Genomic DNA, 25,388 nt, shown 5'->3' with positions numbered 1-25,388 from the left:
CTTAAGGCGCGTCCACATTACTCGTGCTCGTGCTCGTGCTCGTGTTCGCCTGGTTTGTGATCGTCGGGAGACTCGTCTGGCTTTTACTTGTGCTCGTAAAACTTCATCCACACTACTTCAGTTGCTCGCCAGGCTTCGGCGCGTGAGGATCCGTATATTTACTCGTAGTGTGTATAGCCTGTAATCGTATTTTAATTTATTGGCTATAGTTTTTAAATTAAAAAAATTTAAATTTGCTTGTCTCGTGACGTGTCATACGGCCCACATTACTCGTGAGCCTAGCGAGTCACACGAGCACAAGCACGAGTAATGTGGACGCGCCTTAAGAGGATAAAAGCGGTAGATAATGTAATTGGAAGGGGAAAGAAGAGAAATGCTTACAGGATTTTCATGCTGAAACCTGAAGGAAAGAAACCACTAGTAGAACCGTCACATTCAGGGTAGAGACCAGTGGCGGGATCATGTGATCGTGGTGGTGAACTTTCCGTTTCCTTAAATGCTTGGAATTTCTTCAGTGACTCAGCATCTATTTTCTTCTATAGAAGAACACGCTTTCATGGCGTCAATTAATCAGGAGGGATGAACTCTTTCATGAGGAATCAGCTTAACTTGATACACATCACGCTTCGGAAAAACAAGGGATGTTATGTATTAAAGAGTTCTGGGAAGTACCTGTAACAAAAACCAATATTGAAATGCTTTTGTTTATATTTCCATGCTAGTATGAACCCTAAAAATAATGATTACATTTAGCAATTCATTTCCATTCATAATGCCAACTGAAAATTTTCGCAAGACATTAAATTTGTCTAATAAGCATAAAAACTTCAAATGTCGCCATATCATTTTTATCCACTAACACTATTTCCTATTGTCATATAATTTTGTCAGTCTGTTTATTATATGGTAACGTGTTTTACTACAACGGCAACGCTCCGAAGGTATTACGTCACCGCTGGCGGGGGAGGGGGTGTCCGGCATAGCGCGAATACGTCACAGTATATTATGTATAGTGTCAGACGTCTAGGTCCAGTAGTTTAGTAGCAACAGATCGAAAGTAGAAAATAGATTTTGCCTGGTCACCATAATTTTGCTTTAAATTCTACACAAATACTAATACAAAGGATGTTGTGTATTTCTAGAAGATCCGTATTTTAGGGCCTTACTATTAAGTACCGAAGAGGCTGGTGTAGTAGCAGTGTTTTAGACATGTATTCGTGGGGTTCTCGCTTCTAATCTCGGCAGAAGCACCGGCTATCCTGAGGTTTATCGTGCTTTAACCAGGTCCATCTACATACATGACGGAAAGAACCTCGATTATGTCACAACCCTTTCCTTCCAGATCCTTCCAAATTTATTAGTCGGCAACCATCCTAGCTCTCCACATTGTACAGCGCGAAATCCTGACAGCAGTGAAAACAAAAATCCTATATTAATGAATGCCATCTTTTTTATTGCTAATGGGGTGGGATCAAGTCCCTTGTACTGCGGCCACTTCTGGCCTATTGTACCAGCCCGAGTGAGGGTGATTGTGGAGAAATTGGTGGAATGAAGATTGGGACGGGAAACCGAAGTACTCTGAGAAAACCTGCCCCAGCGCCACTTCTCCCACCAAAAATCCCACTTGACAAGACCCGGAATCGAACCCGGGCCGCTGCGGTGGGAAGCCAGCGACTAACCGCTTGAGCTATGGCGCGGCCAATGAATGCCATATCCGCCCGAGCTCAATATTCACATTGCCACCATATATTGGCATTTTGACAGAATAGTCCATTACCAGGCAACGGCTCGGAAAACGCTACCTAAAAGCCGGAATAGCAGCAGAAGCGGGAGTTTATTTGCTATGCAGCGGCTCGCTAGCACCTGTTTCCGCGGCAAAGAATATTAACAAAGGCTTTCCCATGACAACAGACAGAATAACAGACGACAATTAACTGTTCAAATTGGCGACTTATATTCGGGCTGCGTGGCACCTATAAAAAGGGTGTTAATTCGGGAATTCGAGAGATTCAGATCAGACCACAATTCTTCAGAGAGATTCTTCAAGAGTCACTCGTAAGAGAGTTCAAGGTGTGAGCAGGAATTCTTCGTTCGTGATTCGTCACAGCGGAAGAGACAGTCATTGTTTGTGAGCTGTTATAATTGACTGTAATTGTATGAACCCAATCATCAAATCTAAAACCCATTGTTATTAGTCACGCGAACACCTTATACGTGACGGTACTTTCGTTGATTGGAAACGTGGAAGCCCAAAGTGGTGTTGCCTCTTGTGGTGTGAAGTATATACCCACCATGCTGTTTCAGATAATGTGGAGTCATACATGATATTGGATTGACAGACAGACACTTGGCGTATATGAAATCATACGTTTATCTTTCCTTATCTGACAGCAAGAATAAGCTTCCGTGTCTGTAACGGGATCTAACACGGGACCCCTGAATTTACATAAGTAAGTAACGACAATTCCGGCGTCAGAAACCGTCGCCGCTGGGACGAGCATATCGAGGAATGTAACGCTATGTACTGGCTGGTGTTCCTGGTTGTCTTCTCACAGCTGCACTGCACACTCTTCTAATTCCATGCTTACGGTGTGTAACTGAACAGTACGAGTTACTAAGTGGGACTGTCTCAGCACAGTAGTGAGGAAGTTATGAGCTGTCACTTCTACGGACTGCGAGTAATGGTGTGCTTGTAGTTCTAGTGGTGGGGGCTCCTCGTTAGCGCAACAAGCATTCTCTGTACTTGTAACAGAATTATTAAAATTAATGTTAAAATTACAGCTTCTTGTAACATCGTCACATCTCTGAGAGGTGTACGTTAGAAAACATTTTGTACATTAACTTAAACCCAAACCCCAGGCTGCGCTATGGTTGAGGCGGTTAGTCGCTTGCTTCCCATCGCGGCCGCCCGGGTTCGAGTCCGAGTCTGGACAATTAGATTTTCTGGTGGACAAAGTGGCGCTGGAGGTTTTCTCCGAGTATTTCTGTTTCCCCTGCCAAATTTCATTCCACCAAATGTTCCACAATAAACATCATCTACCATCTGGGTCTGGTACAACAGGCCAGTAGTGGCAGCAGCACCAAGTGGACTCAGTCTGACCCCATTAAGAATAAGAAAAAAAAAACGCAGCCCTGCTTTCATGTGGTGCCATCAGTTCAAAGAAACAAAATGAAAGCCACCGAGTGATATTTCACTGAATATCAATGATTTTGATATGCCTACATTTTTTCTGTAAAGTTTGTTGCAACGATTATCTCATTATATAGATATTATTGTGAAAATTGTTCATTGGCTGGGATGTATTTGATATAAAGAAAATTCTGCAAGTTGAATCTTTTCCCGTCTTAAATGGATGGATTTCATTATACAGGATCATTCTTGCATAATGCTCCCTTGTGCGAAAAATATTGAGACGATTTTAATCGAACCTCTTGAATTTTAGGACGGTAAGCTAACCGCTGGACGGTCGAAATTGATCAGTCACGTGAAGGCGGGTGGAAGACTGACCCGCATGGTACTTGTGTACAAAATGTGCCTCAGCTAATGGACAGCATCTGACATATTATTGATAAACCTAGTCGCAACTTTCCAAACTTTTGCCCTGATTTGAAGATTCTTCAGCATTATAAGAAATTTTGTTACAGAAATGAATACATTTTCATTCGTGAGCAGACAGAAACGTACACGTGTCTGCAGTTTGGAATTGGTACATCTATGTTATGATGTGAAATAATTTGAATTGGGAAGCCTTGACACAGCGCAGAAAGATAGCTCACATATGTGCTCTCTTCAAACGTATACGAGAGAACGGGCTTGGAAAGCTGTAGGTGAGAGATTACAAATACCATATTATCTGAACAGGGTCGATCGCGATAGGAAAATTAGGTGCAGAAAACAAAAGACAGATATAGGAAAACATTCCTTTGTAAATAGGACATCAAGCTTTGAAACCAGCTATCTGCAGCTGTTTTAGGGACTCTCTTCTGCATTTCAAGTAATTTTAGGAAAAGTAATAAATAAGGCAAAGTGAAGGTTTGGGGGCAGTCATCAAAATGCAGGAAAGTGAAGTGAAGTGAAGTGAAGGGAAATGTATTTAAGGGAAAGGAATTAAGCTTTGGTGAGGATGTGAAGGGTACGTAAGTGTAGTGAAGTGGAATTAAAGGAAGGCCATGGTGAAATGTGAGTGGATCAGAACATGACATTATGTATTTCATTCCTGTTACTGTTTAGTAGTATACTTATTTTTATTAATATTAATTAAGTTAATTGTAGTTGTAATTGTATTTGAATTGTATTCATTTGTGTGTAGTGTGTCCTTTATTGTTTGTGAAGTTTTGTATCTTGTACTTTGTTTGAGACTGGTGTGTTATTTGTATGATGTGTGCTATTTGTTTGTTGTGTCTTATTGTAGTATCACTGTCACCGGGTAGAAACCCATTTGCAGTTTAAATAAATAAATAATAGTAATAATAATAATAATAATAATGCATATTGTGACGTGTTAAGAGTGACTCTCGACAGGGTTTTGGATTGGATATTGAACTTATTGACCACTTACGAATTGTAACTAGAAGTAACTGTAACAGTCTCACGGAATTAAACACTCCATATATCACTGTTACCACAGCACATAATAGTGTTCTCGGTCTGCTATCAGACGTTTCCTGGTAACGTCTTCCAACAATGCTATTCATCTGCTTCCGGGCTCAAGTCCTCTCTGAACGGCGGCCCCTTCCAACTGCGAATTCTCGACCAACTAATTCTTCTCTTCACAGACTGACAACTGACTCAGCTCTAACGTTGTACCTTGCTTATAACATCTCGGCATGGACCACGTAGAAAGTATTACTCTGTTGCAAACGTATCCGTTACCTCGAGAACGTGTCTACCGAGCCGTTCCCTAACAGCGGACTCCTATTCTTGGTTATTAAGAATCTGCTGCCTAACAACGGACATTGCAAGGCCCTTTGCCTAGAAGCGAATGTTCTTTCGGAGCCTTTCTCTAGCAATGGCACTTTCTCTGGCTCCACAGTTCTTGCTTTGAGCAAATATCCCACAATATTCTTCCAAATTGTAAAGTACAATATGACTTCGTCTTTTAATAATTTTGGCAGAAAAAATAATTTTTTGTCTAACTATTAAGATTCGCATTTTAATTATGCATTGTAATTTTATAGCACTTCTATAAGAGTGCGTTCGGAGCTGAAAAGGATGAAGCTAGTTTTTTGGAATAATTTCTGAGAAAAGCACTCAGTGGAAATTTCATACTGAAATTCACTTTGTGAATTCCAGTGCTGTGCTTGTGTCCTTTACTCCAAGTTTATATTCTGAATATGGATGCCGATTTCAGTTTTTGGGCTACCTCTCCATACGGATACCCGGAAAATTTTCTTCTCGAGGTGTGTGCAGGAAGTTAATTTTCCAGCTCACACAACCCGCCGACTTCCTTTTCCACCTCGATAGCGCGTTACGTTAACGTATTCCAATATGCTGTTGCTTGTCTGCCATCAGGTCACCATTACCACGGCGGTGTGGGAGGAGGGAATAGCGAAGCGGATGGTTGGGGTTCCAAGACTAAGGACACAGCTGCCGCAGCCTTCAACAACGCGTCGCCTCGAAAACCGAACGCCAACGCAATCTTTCCGTCTGGTCCCTTCAAGATGTTCCCACCACAGGATGTCTTCTTGTCTGAGAACTGCACCATCGTGCTGGCGCAGATCGGCAGCACGCCTATACTCCACTGCGAGGTAGCAGACATCGGTGAAGGGACGGTTAGTACGCATAACAACACATTCCTTATGTACTCGTAATCCTTCCACGTGCATCTACCTTTGTCAACCGTCGTATATATATGTAGATTTTACTGTCTATATTCCCGGTAAGAATTATAGGTGACTCAAGAAATTTTAGTACAGAGTACGTAATATTATGTCTTTGAGGTAAATGTACAATACTGATGAGTTAATTGTTTTAATTAATATATTACTTGATTATATACTATTTGTAAAGGTATTACTGCATAATATGAGGTGGGCAGGTCATGTAACACGAATTGGGGAGATGAGGAATTCATATAGGATATTGGTCGGAAAGCCAGAAGGAAAGAGACCACAGGGAAGACCAAGGCGTAGGTGGGTGGACAATATTAGAATGGATCTTAGAGAGATAGGATGGGATGGTACGGATTTAATAGATCTGGCTCAGGATGGGATCCAGTGGAGGGCTCTTGTGAACACGGTAATAAACCTTCGGGTTCCATAAAATGCTGGTAAATTCTTGAGTAGCTGCAGAATTGGCGGCTCCTCCAGAAGGGCTCAGATCCATGAGTAAGTAAGTAAGTAAGTAAGTAAGTAATTACTTTATACTTTTATGTTTAGTGATGGAACTGTGAAGTTTATTTATTTTTTTAGTTTCGTGGGATGAGGTAAGACTGAGTCCACTTTGTACGTTGGCCACTAATTGGCCTATTGTAACAGCTCCGGATGTAGATTATGACCGTGGAGCTGTCAGTGAAAGAAAATATGCAGGAAAACCCGAAGTACTCCGAGAAAAGCTGCCTCAGTGCCACTTTGTCCACCACAAATCCCACATATCTTGACCTGGGCTCGAACCCGAGCCGCAACGGTGGGAAGCAGGCGACTAACCGCCTGAGCTATGGCACCGCCAATTTGGAAGTTACTTAGGATCTGATTAGTGTTAACACACGCTGCTGTATTTCTGACCCCCCAAATTTTCTGTAATAACATGAAATTGTCAGCTGCTTTAGGCGAGGGATTCCTCTAGTATCAGAGGTCAGAACTAAAATCTATCTCTTTACTGTCTATTGGATACTTCAGGATTACAGAAAATACCCTGCACAATTTCTGATTTATTTTTCTTCATAAGTAAATGCCGATAACAATGGCCGCGCCGTATAAAGCATGACAGTCTAAAACATGAAATCTCGTCGCTCGCTCCACCACTGGGGTCATGGGCTCGAATCCACTCAAGGCATGGATGTGCGTAAGTAACTAGGCCTAACGCCTTGCACTTGTTTGACCGAATAATGACCCTAGACAACGGGGGGTCAATATAAATGTGAACAGCAAACTAACTAACTAACTAATGAACTAACTAACTAACTTACATACCGATCCAGCTCACCCACTCATGGAGCTGAACCCTTCTTGAGAAGCCGCCAATTGTGCAGCTACTCAAGAAATTCCCAGCAATTTATGGAACCAAAAGGTTCATAACCGTGTTCACAAGAACTCTCCACTGGTTCCTATCCTGAGCCAGATCAATCCAGTCACAGCTACTCCTTTTCAGTGTGATATGCTGATTCTAGATGTGGACACAATCATTTTACATAATGTCTCAGTTTTATGTAGTCAATTTTTACCGAAGATATCGATTTCTTCCAATTTTGAATATTTTTACTAATGTTCTTGTCGAGCATGGTGTGAACATGTATTCTTTCTTTATCAGATTAAGGCTAATCGTCATTTGAACAACGTCAGTATAGAAAATTGAACCTAAAGTTGTACGAAATTTTACATATCTTCCACGAAAAACTACGAGTGATGCTTCATTTTGACCGTATCTTTTGTTATTTGCATATCTAATTAGAAACACCTTATTTCGTGCATGCTACCGGAAGACGCCAAAATTTTCTGTGCTGTATATCAATCTAAGAGGAATTAAATAATATAGTCTTGAAGTGAAATACATTATGAAGACTTTCATGAATTGTACTGCTCTCCAAATATAATTAGAATAATCAAGTTAATAATATCTATGGACAGAGCATGTAGCAAGCACGGAAAAGAAGACTGAACACAGAATCTTGGGGATACCAGGAAAATTGGGACCACAAGGAAGGCCTAGGCTTAAATGGGATGATAATAATAAACGAACCTTGGAGAAGCAGGATACGGAGACTCAGGCTAAATTTATCCGCTCTAGTACAGAGACAGTGGCGGGTTATTGTTAACATGGTAATGAACCTTCGGGTTGCAGATAATATTGGAAATTCTTGAGTAGCTGAGCGACTGCCGTCTTCTCAAGAATTACTATGCTCCATGGAGATAGTACAGCTGTATAGTTTTGCATGAAGATCCTTGCTCTTATTTATTTCCAAGGAAGATTGTCCTCGACAATGGATTCTACAACGAGTAAGATCAATCCAGTTCCATACCCTCGAACTGTTTCTCTGAAATTGATTTGAAATTACCTTGATAAGTATGCCTAGATCTCTCAGGTGGTATTTAACTTCAAGCTTCCAATCACGTTGTTCTACAATATCCGGCTAGTTTATATTTTTCTACATGGTCAACCCATCTTGCCCTTCTTTATTTAATCACCGTTACAATAATTACTAAGTTGTAGAAATTGTAAATCTTATAAATTTACATATTTTCAAGGCCTTTGTTACTTTATCCTGTATAGGCACTAATATCCTCCTGAGCAGGTCTATACCCCGAATCACTGTGATTAGATTTAAACAGTATTTTGTCTCAGTAGGTGAACACCAAGGCTAGGAAGATAGTAAAAAGTACTAAAGATTTAATTTGAAAATATGCATAATCCATGACAGTACACCAAGCCACTCCTGGCTATATGATTCTTGATGCATAAAGTTACATATAAATTAATTTAGGGAAATTAATGTAAACATAATATATATATAGGTGATATGTATTATGTAGATTTGCCGTTAAGTTTAACAGTTAAGTCGATCTGTTATTTTAAAACGGAACAGTAATTTGTAGGGTATGTGGACTTAATTTATGTGTATCTGGCGATTATCGGATGAAGTAGACAGGTGTTCATATCAGCTTATGTAATAAGAAAATAAGAGCAGAATCATGCGTCTGTTGCGTGTTATGTGTTTGTAGCATCTACTCGTATATAAACTCACAAGCGCAATTTATTAGTTCAATATTAACAATTTTATGCACGCTTCTTTTGGTTAGTACAGCCCCTGTGGTATTAAATTAGATTTTTATTTTCGCTTTTCTCTATCCCACACGTAATTTAGTACAGGTCCATAACACCATATTGCTAAAGCATTCTTTTCAACAAATCGAAAGGAATTCGTAAGTTACATTTTTGCTAATTCACTACTGTATTTTCTTCTTTAACGACATAAATTTCCTTCCTGAAAACGCCAGGTCAGATAAAGATATCACTTACCTTTGAGCGATATGGAAGGCTGAGTTGCATAACCTGTAGCGAGCTGAAAGGAAGGGTAAGAGCAAGTACCATTCTTGGCTCAGCTGGCATGGTTGATGAAAACCGCGCAATAAAAATGAGGTCGAAATCCAACAAGAGGTCTCAAGAATATAATTCAGGAACTTTAGCATTAAACAAGCTCATCTGTTGCCATGGTGCCAATGGAACTAGAGCAGGCACGAACAGGAGATTGTACATGAATAGTTTGTTCACACTGAGCTGATAGCTGTAACAAACTTGGACCACAACTTATCAAAGCTGATTACCAATCAGTAACCAGATAACACTAAAATATTTAAACTGGACCATTCCATGTGCACTTTCATACTTTAGTGATTTCTCGACTGTTCAATTTTCTGCGAAAAAAAACAGAAGTATCCCGTTGATCGGGCATATGGAAGTCTGCCTGTCTAATGGACAGAAGAGAGGCGCTGTTATCCGTACCTTCCATCTGTATGTTTACGTTCATTTCGGCAACAGCGTGAGCAATGTGTAGTAGTGTTTAAGTGAGGTACATGTCATCCCAGGAACACTGGAAAATTGGAGGTGCGTTCCACGGTTCCTCATGCACCGACAACGTCCTCATTTGAGTGTGGAAGCTCCAGTTTGTAACTGAGGTACGGTGCAGGTGCATTGTGGAGTGAATTACTCTTTCAGGGAGTATGTCCAATTTTCTTGTGTTTCTTCATCGTATATTTTTCTGTTGGTTCATAGTTTGACAAATGCTGCAGCCAAGTGTTCCCAATGTACCTGAAGTGCCATTGTACTGAGTTTACGCACGTGCTCCGATCCATTACGCTTGACAGTTCTGAATAATGCTGACAGACACCTTGGTGGTCAATTCAGTCTCTGGGAACACAGCTGTGATGCCGTGTGTCTGTCGCCACATCATAACACAAACAGGCGTTTAAATCCTGTTCTACACGATCGTGTCGATGTTGGAAAGAGAAGACTGGGATCATGAGGTCTATACAGGAAAATAAGCAACATCGCAGAATGGTTAAAAGAAGAATTGGCAGAAAGAGAAGACTGGGGAGTAAGACAAGAAGTAGCGCAAGAAGCGAATAACGCGAATGGAGACGCAAGGGAAATAGAAGAGAATGAAATATATCTGGGAAATAAGGAAGGGAGAAGAGAAACACGTGATTACCATTTTCACTTTGGTTTTTGTCAATGACTGTAGTCCTCATAATTTTAGTAGTAGAAGTAGTAGAAAAAGTAGGAGGAGGAAAATGTCACCTAGAACGAAAAGGATAAATCTGGAGAACATGAAGAATGATGATAATGAAACGAAGAATTGAAGCAAGCAAGCAAACAAGAAGAATATGAGAGAAGGAGAATATGGAAAATGAATAAGAAAAAGAGGAAGACTATTCTAATGACGGAATTTCCTAAACCGTTTATTTGTTTTCACAAATATCTCCATGTCACACGCATGTGATGGCCGCACGTTCTCTAGGAATGGTGTCCCAAAGTGGGTGTACGTAACCTGAGACGAAAATTATCTTGTTCATATATCTACCAGCTTCAAAGATCTTCAGTGTGTATAGGTTTGTCAATTGTGTTAGCATCATAATGCTCAGTAGCATATGCTGACTGGTCAGACGAGGTCTTTCGCGCCTTTGGTTAACTTGACATAAAGTTTCCATTCCCCACATCCTTGCCAGGTCGACTATGGCCGCGTAAAGCCGACCTCACTCCACAGCAAGTGACTTGTTACCTGCTATCTTATCGCACTCATGCCACGGGTACGAAGCACACCACCGACTGGAATCTCATTATCGTTTTGTGCCCGTGACTTGACTTATGATGCTTAAACCCAACAATTAATTCCTTTGTCTGGAGCATCCTTCGCACAAGGGTTCCATTTTGCAACTAACAAAGTGAGCCCAGAATTATCGAATGAAGAGAGTGGGCGCCTCTTAAATTAGGGATGCTTACTTCACAAAACAGGCATAATAATAATAATAATCCAGTTCAATTCAATTATTTATTATTTATGTGCTGAATCAACATCTACAAGGCCAATTACGGACAGAGCACAGTGTAGATACAAGTAATTACATTATGGACAAACACAACATAAAGTCAGAGACCAATTAGAGGTAAGCACTGGAAGAAAAACACATTAATGCAGACAAATAAACAAATAATTATAATAATAACAATAATTTGCCCTTACTCAGTTCAATCCAGCTTCTATCGAGCTAACGTAATTTCTACGACGTATACAAAATTTTATTCACTTTACTTTGAACTTTTCTAATTATGTATACAGAGCGAAAGTCCAGTTCTAGAGTCGTACAGAGAAAGGATAATGTGCCTTTCAAGAAGGTGAAAATTGTAAAGAATTGTAACTCAGCGCTAGTAATTTTTTTCTGAATTTATACTGCCTTATAATTTATTTACTATTTCTGCTCCTTCTTGAAATATACAAAATATTTCTAAAATATGTAAAAGTAGCTGTGACTCTCTAAACTCAGAATACCGAGCGACTGACTAAAAAGACTGACTTCGCTATTATAGGGCGACAATATCAGACACTGAAGAAATTAGTTCACAAGGCAGTGACGAAAAGTAAATGAAAGGTTTAGGAAACCGAGATGGGAGGAGACCTCTTGCAATGGTAGGACTACATTGAAATGAACTGAAACATATGTTGTTAGAATTTGTGCTGGAGGAGTCATTTGGACGAGATATGGTGCAGCACAGGGCTATTTTGAAAGCAATAATGGGCATTCATGGAACATGAATTGTGGACAACTTTTCGGTAAGCTGTGTGATTGTCAGCTTCTCTAGAAATGTTCTGCTGTGTGAAGTTGATTGGTAAAGTCGGACTGGACGTCTACAGAATATTTATTACCGTGTAGGCCTACTAATATTGTTTATAACTGAGAACATATTTCTACGGTACAGGAATCTAAGCTGTAAAGATAGAGTGTACAAGGAAAATCGCACAGGACGAGACGCGTCTACCGCATTGAAAATCCATAGTGAGGTGTTCTGGGTTATGACATCTCATAATCTTGGAGTTCCATAACAACATTTCGGAGGAAAGTACTGCTTCCAACCTCTACGTTGAAGATAGAATTTTTGGTACACAGTTCCCCGTCTATGCAGTCCCTTAACCTAGAATACCTGAACATATATTTTGAAGTGTTGTATTTTCTGGATTATAGCGCAGTGTATGCAGTTGAATTTCAAGTGACGGTCGGAGGAACACGTTGCCTACTTCTTCAGGGTTGAAGAATAAGCGCGTATACATCTCACATATTTTAGAAACTGGATTTTATTTTCTATCATTGTAGCCTAGCTCTCTGTACACTTGCAGTACGGTCTCAGTTATATAAAATATCAGGAGGGGTACAAAGTAAGAAATAGTTCTTTGATATGCAGTCTGTTCTTACCACTTAACTCCACAAGTTACGGCCCTTGTGCAAAAGTCGTTAATCTCTCAGGCAGTCAAAATATTGTCAACTTTTATGGAGTCTGAATGTCCTTCATACTAGTTTCTTGCATGGCTTTTACTTCAAACCCGAAATTGGGGGCCACATGTTCCTCGGAAACGTCGGTTTACTTCGCACAGATTACACAGAATATATTTCGAACGACAGAAACTTCGTAACCCACCGCTGCTAGAGCTAACATTTAATTTGGTCGCGCAAGTTTATAGTTCGATGCAAAATTTGACAGTAAATTTATACCTTGCAGACTAGAGTATTAATGGTTTTATTTATTGAACAACTGAATAATTATGAATCTGAAAGTGCAATTAATTATTTTGTTCAAATATAACAATATTTTCAAGATGACCATAGCTGTCCTCTACCTGATTGTTTTCCCTCTCTTAATCAACAATCCTAAGACCCCATTGCTAAATTTCGTGTGAAGATGGTTGTAATTTCAGAGCATTGTTCATAATTCCCACCATCATCTCATCGTGAATGGTTCGCCGCCATTAACACAGCCTTCTCAATTACTTCGCTGTCACATCCAATGTAACACGAGGCAGGTCTCTAATAACTGTAGTTGATTACAGAAATTACCCTACAAATAATGACGCCGCATGGCGCGCCTCATTAGCAAGGCTGAAACTTAAAATGGCAATTACGACTCGGAGAATGGTAAATCGTTTAGCTAATTCAAACCACTACACGAGTAACTACCAAAATTATTATTGTTTCTTATGTCACAAACTACGAGAATATATAAATAAGATTGTCTGAAATTTCATTACATCGGATTCCTTACATTTAAAATATCAGAGTATGTTTCCCAGGAAAGAAACCATCGGGAAGAACAAGGCGTAGGTGGGTGGACAATATTTAAATGGATCTTAGAGAGATAGGATTGGTAGTTTAGTTAGTTAGTTATTGGAGAGGCTGGGTTTCCCCATGCGCTGAGACCAGTATTGATCGATTGTACTTCCCTCTATGATATTCTACCAGTCTCTATACCCTGCCGATATTGGTGCGTACCATCAGTCCCGACCGAGCCAGCGAGTTCGGCCTCTACTGGCTTGGCGGTATCTATAATGCTTCCCCCATCTATCAGAGGCGTTAGAGACTACGGTTGGGCGGGAAATGTCCTTGAATTTAGCTCAGTGACCTCCTTTGGAGATATGAGGTTGTTTTACGTGCCGTAAAGCTACGACACGGGACCCACGGCTTAAAGTCCCTCCCGGAGGACTTGTTCCCTGAATTATTCCGCCCTTAAAAATTCCACGACCTCCGCCGGGTTTGAACCTGCGTACCACGAGTTATGAGGTGGGAACGTTACCTCTAGACTACGGAGGCCGCTTAGGATGGGTAGGTATGGATTGGATTAATCTGGTTCAGGATAGGGACCAGTAGTGGGCTCTTTAGAACACCGTAATGAATCTTTCGGTTCCATAAAATGCTGGGAAATTCTTGAGTAGCTGCAGAATTGGTGGCTCCTCAAGAAGGGCTCAGCTCCATGAGTAAGTAAGTAAGTATATTTAGCATGTCAAATTCAGTAAGGTTTATCTCTTGGTCTCATGCCTGCACCCTAAATGTGTTTCTAGCAGTCTCTACTGTATAACACCCATCTTCGTATGACGGGATGTGGTTTTCACAGAGGAATGTCTGGCAAGAAATGTACTAGTGGTGGACAAACTGTTTTCTAATTTCTAAAACGCAATTACTCGTATTAATAAACCACTGCTAAACTCTGAAAAATAAGGCCATGGAAACACAGAGACAAGTTTTCAAACTACAGAGGTGAAACTATCTATTCATGGATACATTCCTATAACTATTACAGTTCCAGAAAAGCAGGTGCCAATCCCTAACTCCGGAAGATCGAATAATGTAAAATACAATCATTAAATCTGCAGCGAAGTTAATATCACTTTCTACTTCCAGTAACACAATTCATGGAGGTACATCCATTAGGTACAAGCTGTGCACAGGTTTAGAAACCTCGCTATCAAATACTAGGCAACATACAAGGCTTTTTTTTTTTCCTTGGCACTACAGCCCCAGTGGGCCTAGGCCTACCTCCGTGAACTTCTTCGACAAGGCTGTTTAGCTATTCAAATTAAAGAAAGAAAGAAAGAAAGAAAGAAAGAAAGAAAGAAAGATTTAAAAATGAGCAATTACTGCCAACCAAAGTCAGTACATTTTAAAAAACCATAATGTAACAACAAAGGGCAGAAGGAACCCCAGTAAATAGAAACAACCACCACCAATAATTGCTTGTGTTAAATTTTAGGCATATGGCTTCGAATGATGGGACGATGGTAAATTATGAATATTAAAGCATGTGGGAGGAAACATTTCGGCTTAATTCCAGTTGTCATAGCAGCGTTTACTCGGAGAGACTGAACAATTCTACGAATAATTTTAAAGAAGATTCAAGATCACGGAATCATGACTCTAAGACGAAATAGAATTGCTTAATGGAATATAGCCGACCGCCGTCATAAAGATGCCACGACTATCACTCGAGATGAGACCATAGTCCCAAGGATATTGGCGTTTCAGGTTCCGGGGTGGGAACACACTTCTGGGTCTATGAATTACGGGGTCTCCAGAACGTGTATTACCGTCTTAAGTTAAAATTGCCAGTTTTTACATCAGTCCTCCTTCAAGCTCGCCTCTCACNCCCCCCCCCCGCCGTCATTATTACTCTTTGTGACACCAATTCGCTCCAGTCTCGCTGGCCATACACTCCACTCCCTCTCCTCCCGTGTCTCGGCTCCACGTGATCACTCACTCATCCTCAGGTAGCTCCTAGCTACAAATCCCTACGTCGCCATTAATGAAAAAGAGATCGCCAAGGGTCATGCTACGCGCCAGTCCCGCATTTGTTTACCGAGGCGTTTATCTTAAACCTTTTCAGGTCTCCAAGGTACACGGGTAGGACATTCAAGACCCTTTATGGCATATCTCGTACAATGTCAAATCATGGACTTATCACTCAAAATCCCTGCCTGTCTTGAATGAAGAGAACACTAAGAACAAACTGGCGACGTTAATAACAATAGTGGCACCATTGGCCTAAGGAGGAATATGTTGAATTACAGCTAGATGGTCCCGGGATTGTACCTCGCCCTAGGCGCACCTCTCAGGATGTGGAAAAAATGTATAAACTCACAGAGATATTGGATTTTTGGACTTTATCCATCGTCCTGGTTTTAAGATAACTAAGAAAACACGACGTTTCGGAAACTGGATCTGTTTCCGTCCTCAGGTGAAGGAAAACACCTATTCTGTTGGGTCCCTTATAAATCAAATAATTTTAGCGAGGGAAGCACTGTTACAGGAAGCTGGAGAGAATATGTTATACCAGGGTTCATACGTTGTACTCTGCACCAAGTATTATTATGGCGGTCTGATCAAGGAATGGAGGATGGACAGGATATGAAGCATTTAAGGGTAATTGAGAAATTAAAACAAAACTCTACTCGAAAGCTTTAAGGAAAATGCCACTTGGTAGGCTTAAATGTGGAAGTGAGGAACTATTAAACGAATCTTAAAGGAATGGAGATTGCATCTGGGAGCTGAATATATGATAAGGTCCAGTGAAAGGTCTGGTGAACACTGGGATTCCTTAAAACGTAGGAAATATCTTGGCCAGTTGGGCGACTGTCATTTTCTCAAGATTGATTCCACATCATGACGTAGGTTTAGTTGGTTAAACCAACATATTACAACGTTTTGTACAAACGTTTCCCATGACAATATTACTGTCGTTTCGATTTGACATGCACTTGTATGTGTGGCTTAAATTCAAGAATTTTCACAAAACTCATGGAGTGTTTGTTGTTTTCAAATCTTAGTATTTGCCAACCTCTGAGTCTGAAATTCAAAATAATTTAACGTTTCTGTTCGATAAACTTAAAATACTGAATAACGGACAACCTTTTCCCGCATAATATTGTTAGAATTCTTCTACTGCTCCTGAAACCATACACTCTGATTTGGTGCTGTTGATTTGGATATAGCTCCTTGTATTGTGAAACGTTTTCACTTTGAGTTTTAGTTCAAGAGAACGAAAGTGCAATAGCGGAACTTTAATTCTGTAATCTATTTTCTGCGTGGAAGATTGCTCTGAAGCAAGTAACATTACTTGAGCCCCGCAATCACCCTGCTAGTTCCTTAGAGCTGCAGTGCAGAAATGCGAAAGTTTCGTTCTCTACTGTTCTCTCATGGACTATTAAAGGAAGAGACTTTTCTAGTAACTTGGGTTAAGGCCAAACAATTAAAACGGCATGTTGGTGTGAGCTGCGTCGACTGCAATGAACATCTGCCTTGGTTCCCTTGGCTTGCGCTTCCAGATTTAACAATCTGCAGCTTTATGTAATATGTGTGTTTGCGTACGATTCTGCCCAAATAATGTTAAGCCATCACTTACTCATCGGAATGGCTGATAAAACAAACAAACACAAGTTTCGAGATAATAACAAGAGGATCATTGCAACACGGTAATCTTTCTGCATCAACCAATCCTAATTCCCCGTGTTGTTCAGCATCCTGGGATATTGTTTCATTGCGTATGATACATGGATATTGCAGTGTTTGGACGGCGCAGCGCACCGTAAGTTTGGAAGTAGTGTAATCGATACTCACATATCATCAGAGAGATTCAGAAGAAGAGTGCAGGGCAGACANTGTTTGGACGGCGCAGCGCACCATAAGTTTGGACGTAGTGCAATCGATACTCACATATAATCAGAGAGATTCAGAGGCAGAGTACAGGGCAGACACTCGTAATCTCTGGAACACCTAGCGTCTGATATTTTAACTGGAAAAGATTGTCCTCTCAATAATGGAAACCGATGGACATGCTGAAAAAACTGAAGATTTTAATTATTTTAATGCTTGGAAGAAAATATCTAGCTATTTATTTCACTGTTCTTGATTGAAATCCAATTTTGATATTGAAAAGAAGCCGAAGCAACATCTGTTGTAAAGAACCGCATTCAGAGAAAACGAAAAGGAGTTGCAGCACTGCACTGTGACGAAACAAAGTGTGCAGCAATGTACTAAGGACGGAGGGGAAAGCTTACGGCAACTGGGAAGTATTATAGCAAGGGGAAATTTTGTCTTTGTATGTCGACGAAGCTCTTAAACTGATATTTCCCACAGTCAAATTTGTTTCGCAACTTTTAAAGTAAGTCAACTATCCGAAATTCATAAGAATCTTATAAAAGGTTACCAACTCCGTCCACTGTGTTTGATAAATGTTTCTCTTCTTTTGAGTCTTTCATCTTTGACATGTTTCGGTCGGAACGACCATCTTCAGAAGGATATAACAATACAGGCGGAAACTACTATTACAATGCGATTGGTCTATATCAATATATACACACAATATGTTCACAGTGCCATAAATATAAAATCTGACGTCTTAACAAGTACAGTGATGTGCATTAATACATTAAAATATTTATAAATTATTATAATTAGTTTGTTTAAAAGTTTGGTTTAAAAAGACTTTGTTAAAATTTAGAACCACTTTGGTTCGTGTCCTTCTGAAGATAGTCCCTCAGACCGAAACATGTGAAGGCTGAAAGACTGAAAAGGAGAATGAGACATTTATCAGTCACAATGGACGGAGTTAATAACCTTTTATATTATTGCTAGTGTGACGGACCAGGATGCACCAAATCAAATTCATAAGAATCTGATAAGTGGTTTAGGAACTGAAAACAACCGCATATAATTCCACCTTAGCCTGTCGTAAGGCTATGTTACCGATGTAGTAAATATTAACTTTTTTTCAAAAGAGCAGCACAGGGACTCGGGATAGCTCAGTCTTTATAGAGACAAGATTATGTTTGGACGACATAAAATTTGGGGTTGGATTTCTGCAGGGAACAAAGATTTCTCTGTCCTCCATATCTCTCGGAGTCAACGGCCTCCTACCTAGAATTATCGATAGCATATGAACCCTTTCACAGGAGGTAAAGCGACAGGGACTTGACCAAGAACTCACATCCATCTGGTTCCTTGGTAAACATGCATGGAGGTGTTCCTCCCCACCTACATATATTCCCATAGCGTGGGGCTTATGGAGAACCCGTCAAACGGCAGTTGTTTCGAGTTGACGGAGAGCAAAATAAAACGAAACATTAAGAACACCCCGAAATATAGCCGTGTTCGTAAATGCGAAAAGGATAAAATAAATTATTTTAATTATTAGGATAATGTAGTTCAAACATTAAGCTAGTTTCTGCACGCCAAGTGCATAAAATTAACTCGTAGTGTAAGGAAGTGTCTAAAATAATTTAGTATCTAAGACACTACTGAACGAATTTCTCTAAGATGAGACACTGAAAATTTACACCAGATGTCATCAAATAAATTTCATTGTAATTCATATGGTCATAGCGTTTCATACACTGTAGGTGAAATTAGAATGAAACTAATAAATTTCCTCTGAAAGAGACAGTGAAAATTATTGGAACATATGTAAGATTTGAAGTTTTCACGGCGGTGACTATGAAACATAAATTTTAAATTGAAATTAATTATAATATATCGAAAATTGAATCAAATACAATAAAATAACCTATAAACATGTGCAGTTTAATTCATTTTGAAACAGAATCTGTGATAGAATATTAAATTCTGCCTCCTTCACATCTTTCAAATTCGTTATTCATAATCACCATGTTAATCGAACTTATACAGCCTGTGCAGTTGGAAAAGAGTCATTAAACATGCAAATATCGATCAAATGGACGCCACTCTTACGCCATTTTCGTAAAATAAATGTATTGGGCCGCATGTTCTCATATAATTGCTATACATACATAGGCCTGAACTGAAATGTCTACATTGATACTCGTCCGATCGCAGTAGCCGCGCGGTCTAAGCATGAACTGCCTTCACTCGCTCGAACGAGGGATCGTGTGTTCGAGTCCCACTCAAAGCATGGATGTCTGTGTTTTTGTTGTCCTCTGTTTAGGTAGCGACCTTGCGACGGGCTGATCACTCGTCCAAGGAGTCTTACCGTCTGTATAAAAAATTACGAAACTGAAGAAGCCAGGGCCCACCAAAGGGCTATAGAACCATCGATGAATGAATGAACGAACGAACGAACGAACATTAATGCCCGCCTTCAGTGCACTGCACTTCCAGAACTCACATTTGTGTCCTGTTGTTAATAGTTTTTACAATGAAATGGATGTTGCGCTGCTGATGGAGTTTTCCGACATACAAATGAGCATAACAACTGAATCGAGTTGCTCCTTTCGGTTCAGGTGAAAGCAGGGACTAATGCCTGTATCAAAGTGACACATTAAATTAATAAGGTAACGCGGCGCTTTAATAGCCAAGTCTGTTGTTACAAGCTACAGCTACACTTCTCTCTCGAACTGAATATATACAGCTATCCGGCACTAATTCGTAGTCATACAAATTTAATATACTTGGTCGGGAGAGTTACCTGCTACAGTTCACAGCAAGTGAAGTGGCCGGCTAGTTGAATTGTCTACCTACCATTAGAGACCACTCCATAATAGATCAATATTCGCTGTTCCCTAGACACATACAACTTCGTGCACACTTCAGGGAGTCTATCTGACGGCTCGTCTGATATGACGGCAGTGGGAACAGTTTATGCCTGAGTGACACACTGATGGATACATCGTACATTGACTTTATGGCTTCATACAAAATAGCCAGCTTAAGTTGCCAGCTTTTCATCACGTCAGATTATGACAATTGATCTTAGCTTTTGCACCATGCTGCATGTGTAAGCTCCTCTATTGTTTCAATAACCGTATACACAACATTTATAGGTGGCTCTTCAGTAGTAACCAGAGAAACGATTTATTTTCTAAAGTCACTATCGGTATAATTCGCTCAGTTATTCATCGCTAGGTGTACGTTTGTAAATAGAAACTTGATAATGAACTACATACTGCTATTATGCAACCGCAAGGAAGTAAGCCGAGCCGAGCACAATTCCTTAGCTTTTTCATTTTTGGCACTACAGCCCCAGTGGGCCTAGGCCTACCTCCATGAACATCTCGTTCACTTCGGTTTTTCTAGATCTTACATATTCGGTAGGACTCCTTGGGCGGGTGATCAACTGGTCGAAAGGCCTCTACCTGTACACGAACACAGAAAAAGACACACACACACAAACTAAACATCCATGCCCTGAATGGGATTCGAACCCACGATCCCGGTTTCCAAACGAGCGAAGACAGTACATGCCATTCCTTAACTTGACTATGATCAATAATTGATCGATATATGTGATTGATTTTAGAAAATTAAGCAATTGACTGTTCCCTGTGAGTGTTGTGTAGACAGCCAATGGAACAATTCGACACGTTATGACATGTTAATTATATGACCAACACTGCATAATACGAGTACACTCACCTGTCCCTTCGACAAACTACATTGTATCTCTGTATATTTTTACTGTCTCTAAACATTAGGCACGTTACCGCCAGACAGGATTCAGATTCCAAATTTCAGTTTATTCTTGGTCTTAATCTTCTTTTCATGTATACACAGTATGGTTCCATGCGTTCAGATGAATTAAAAGTAGATTCAGTTTATAAAATGGTTCTTCCGATTCAGTTCAGAATTTGTTACTCTCTTTCCTCTTTTCGAAACTCTATAATTATGCATATGGATTTATTTGGATCTGAAACTTAAGTCTCCTAACGGAAGTGCATAAACTGAGGTTACTTAAGAACGGAGGGCCGAGAAGAATATTTGGACTCCACAGAGGAGAAGAAACGGGAGAATGGAGGATTTTCACAATTTCTGCTCTTGAGCAACTGGAATTGCCCCCCCTCCTCCTCCTCCTCCTCCTCCTCCTCCTCTGTGCCACCACAGCAATTTGAGCCTTAGCCGCTTTTTCAGTTCCTTCATCCTATACACAGCCGGTAGGACCACTTGGAAGGGCGATTAGCTGCTACCTGCACATGACAACATAAACAGAGAATAAACGCACACAGACATTCATGCCTCGTGTGGGATTCGAACCCTCGGTCCCAGCGTTCTAGAGAGGCAAGACGGTTCATGCACCATATAATATTATGTTGTGTAAGATTTGAGGTTTTCACTATGGAAAATACCGTCTTCTGGGATGTGGTGTTATGTAGATGTTGTGTGAACCGACGTTTCGGAGGAACGTATCGCCTCCATTTTCAGGTTAGAAAAATCCTGGAGCGAGGAATCAGCGTGAGCAAGTAGCATCAGTTTCTACCCTGAAGCTGGAGGCGATAGTTACCTCCGAAACGTCGGTTCACACAAGATCTACACGGCGCCACACCCCAGAAGACGGCATTATAATATTTTGCTGATTAAGGATAGTTCATAAGAACGGGACATGTACGACGATTCTGCTCTAAGGGAACTTCACGGGTGGCCTAGGCTATCAGGCGTAGATTAAAAAAAAAAAGTGAAGGTATCCCTGTAACAGGCCGTGGAGGTCCATAGTGTTGTGAGATGTTGAGGTTCCCACATTTTCTAGACAATCGGCTCATAGATGGCGGCAAGGTAGTCAGCCCTACGCGCCGGCCGCCCTTTCCCCCAAGAATATTCCTGGTACTCATTTCTGTTAGAGGCTGAGTCGACACCAGGGCCATATTGCGGCTGGAAGGATTAGGTCAATTGAAAAATTCAATGAACTCATCGGGACTTGAACCCACGACCTTCGGGCTTGTAGCATAATGCTCAACCAACTGCTCTACCGCGTGCCCAGATAAGGCATTTCGGAGATTGGATTCAAGCTACGTATTGAAGTAAAAACGGACTCATCTGGTCACAATCGAGAGAGCTACTTCATATCTCCGGATAACTGTACCAGCAACACAGTATGTACATATGTAGGAACCGGTAATGCACCATTGTGAACACGATGGTAAGTCTTCTGGTTACATAAACGAGGATAATTTTTGACCAGTTAAACCAGTATTACCACATCAGAACTCAGTGCAAACACATTACACAGCCTTTCTCATAGGCGACTGACCTTGACTACGTTGCCTTGGAAACGAAATCGATAGTTGCTCAGTCAACTACCTGTGGTCTTCTAAATAGACCAACAACGCTTAAATTTGTGTTCCCCGTACAGTGGTTTCAGTATTTCAAAATTTTGCATTTGGGCCTCTAGAGCGAGTAGGATTTCTCTCTTTAGGATGCCACATACGCGATTGTATTTAGAAAGATGACCTCCGCAAAACTATTGGCATTTAATCAAAATAGTTTTTACAGTTTTCAAGAAAATCACGATTGTATATTTCGGAGTCCATATGAAGGAACCCTGTTTTTGGAGATGCAATGTTCATATTCATGGGGCAACCACCTACAACTTATAAATGAATATGAATAAAATTCATCCAAAATTTAGAGGACAGTGAGGCGCACAATTATATGTACATGAATCCTTACAGGGCAGCAGCGTTATACATACACACACACACACACAAACACAAACAGCATATCAAAAACCACCTATTCATTTTCGGGAAGAAGGCAAAACATATGTATACATCAAAACTTCTAGAGTACGTCGATTTTCCGCCATCGCAACAATTTCTGATATACACTACGCACATGTGGAAGTAGAAAGTAGTCTGCTTCATGGAGTTCGTTGTACAAATTTCACTCAAGTTATCGTTGTGTTAATTTATTTCAAATTAAATACGTAAGGTATCAAAATTCATAACTCTGACCGTTCCAAAATTTTTATATTTCGGGGGAGAACATTTATTTTCTGTTTTTTTTTTTACTGCTAGTGGGGTGGGACTAAGTCCCTTGTACTGCCGTAATTTCTGGCCTATTGTACCAGCCCCAGATGATAGGTGGGGATGATTGTGGAGAAATTGGTGGAATGAAGATTGGCAGGGGAACCGAAATACTCGGAGGAAACCTGCCCCAGCGCCACTTCGTCCGCCACAAATCACATTTGACCAGACGCGGGATCGAACCCGGGTCGCCGCGGTGGGAAGCCAGCGACTAACCGCTTGAGTTATGGCGCGGCCATTTTCTGTGGTTACTTGTTTATCCTATCTGAAAGAGAATATTGATGAACTTGCAATGAACAGTAAGAACAGGAATATGGACGGTATAGAGGGATAAATGACTTTAAGAGGAGTTACCAACCTAGAAGTAACTTAGTGAAGGATGAGAATGGTGATCTGCTTGCAGATTCCCACAATATTTTGAATAGGTGGAAGAACTACTTCTCTGAAGTATGGAATGTATATAGGATTAATGATGTTAGGCAGATAGAAATGCATACACCTGAGCCGTTAATGCCTGGTCCTAGCCCTTTTGAGATTGAAAGTGCTATTGCAAAATTTAAACAGTATAAATCACCAGTTATTGATCAAATTCTGGCAGAACTTATTAAAACAGGAGACGAAATATTACGTTCTAAGAGCCATAAGGTAATTTCTTCTATTTGGCATAAGGAAAAATTGCCTGGTCAGTGGAAGGAGTCTATTATTGTACCAGTTCACAAGGAGGGTGATAAAACTGACCGTGGTAATTATCGGGGGATATCACTGCTATTAACTTCATACAAAATTTTATCCAATATTCTTCACTCAAGGTTAAGGCTATACATAGACAAATTATTGGGGATCATCAGTATAGGTTTTGACGTAACAGATCAACTACAGATAAGATCTTTTGCATTCGTCAGAAATTGGAGAAAAAAATGGGAGTACAATGGGATAGTACATCAGTTATTTGTAGACTTCAAGAAAGCCTATGATTCAGTTAGGAGGGAAGTATTGTACTATATTCTGATAGAGTTTGGAACACCAACGAAACTAGTTATGTTGATTAAAATGTGTATAAAAGAAACGTATAGTATACTCCGTATAGGTAAACATTTTTCTGATAAATTTCCTATCAGAATGGTCTAAAACAAGGAGATGCTTTATCGCCACTCCTTTTCAAGTTTGCTTTAAAATATGCCTTAAGAAGGTCCGGGGAAACCAGGTGTGACTGAAATTAAACGGGACACATCAGCTGTTGATCTATGCCGATGATGTGAATCTACTGGGTGACAATGTAGATATCATAAAGAAAAACACACAAACTTTAATTGACTCAACTAAGGAGGTTGGTCTAGAAGTAAATACAGAGAAAACTAAGTATATGTTGCTGTCTCGTCACCAAAATGCAGGGCAAAATCATGACATAAAGATAGGAAACAGAAGTTCTGAAAATGTGGCAAAAGTTCAGATATTTGGGAACGACTATAACAAATCAAAACCTGTAAGATTTGAGGCTTTCACGGCGGTGACTATGAAGAAATCAGTCTTCTGGGANGGTGTTGAGGAGAATATATGGACCGAAGAGGGATGAAGTGACAGGAGGTTGGAGGAAACCTCATAATGAGGAGCTTCATAATTTGTACTCTTCTCCAAGTATAATTAGAATGATCAAGTCAAGGAAGATGAGGTAGGCAGGGCATGTAGCCCGAATGGGGGAGGTGAGGAATGCATATAGGATATTAGTGGGAAAGCCAGAATGAAAGAGACTACTGAGAAGACCAAGGCGTAGGTGGGTGGACAATATTAAAATAGATCTTCGAGAAATAGAATGGGGTGTTATGGATTGGATTGATCTGGCTCAGGGTAGGGACCAGTGGAGGGCTCTTGTGAACACGGTAATGAACCTTCGGATTCCATAAAATTCTGGGAAAGTCTTGAGTAGCTGCA

General features: G+C 40.4%; 1 protein-coding gene across 2 annotated transcripts in view; it reads left to right on the top strand.

Moving 5' to 3' along the window:
* LOC111863616 (titin) overlaps window positions 1-25,388 on the top strand; it is a 277,080-nt gene that overhangs the window by 206,092 nt on the left and 45,600 nt on the right. For both annotated transcript variants that reach the window (XM_023850103.2, XM_023850102.2), the window contains one exon: window positions 5,513-5,772. In XM_023850103.2, coding sequence (XP_023705871.1) covers window positions 5,513-5,772 — 260 coding nt within the window. The remainder of the gene's footprint in view (window positions 1-5,512; window positions 5,773-25,388) is intronic.

This window comes from Cryptotermes secundus, unplaced genomic scaffold (assembly GCF_002891405.2).
Source record: "Cryptotermes secundus unplaced genomic scaffold, Csec_1.0 scaffold99, whole genome shotgun sequence".
In the NCBI taxonomy this organism is placed as follows: domain Eukaryota; kingdom Metazoa; phylum Arthropoda; class Insecta; order Blattodea; family Kalotermitidae; genus Cryptotermes; species Cryptotermes secundus.
This window is presented reverse-complemented; position numbering and strand designations above follow the sequence as displayed.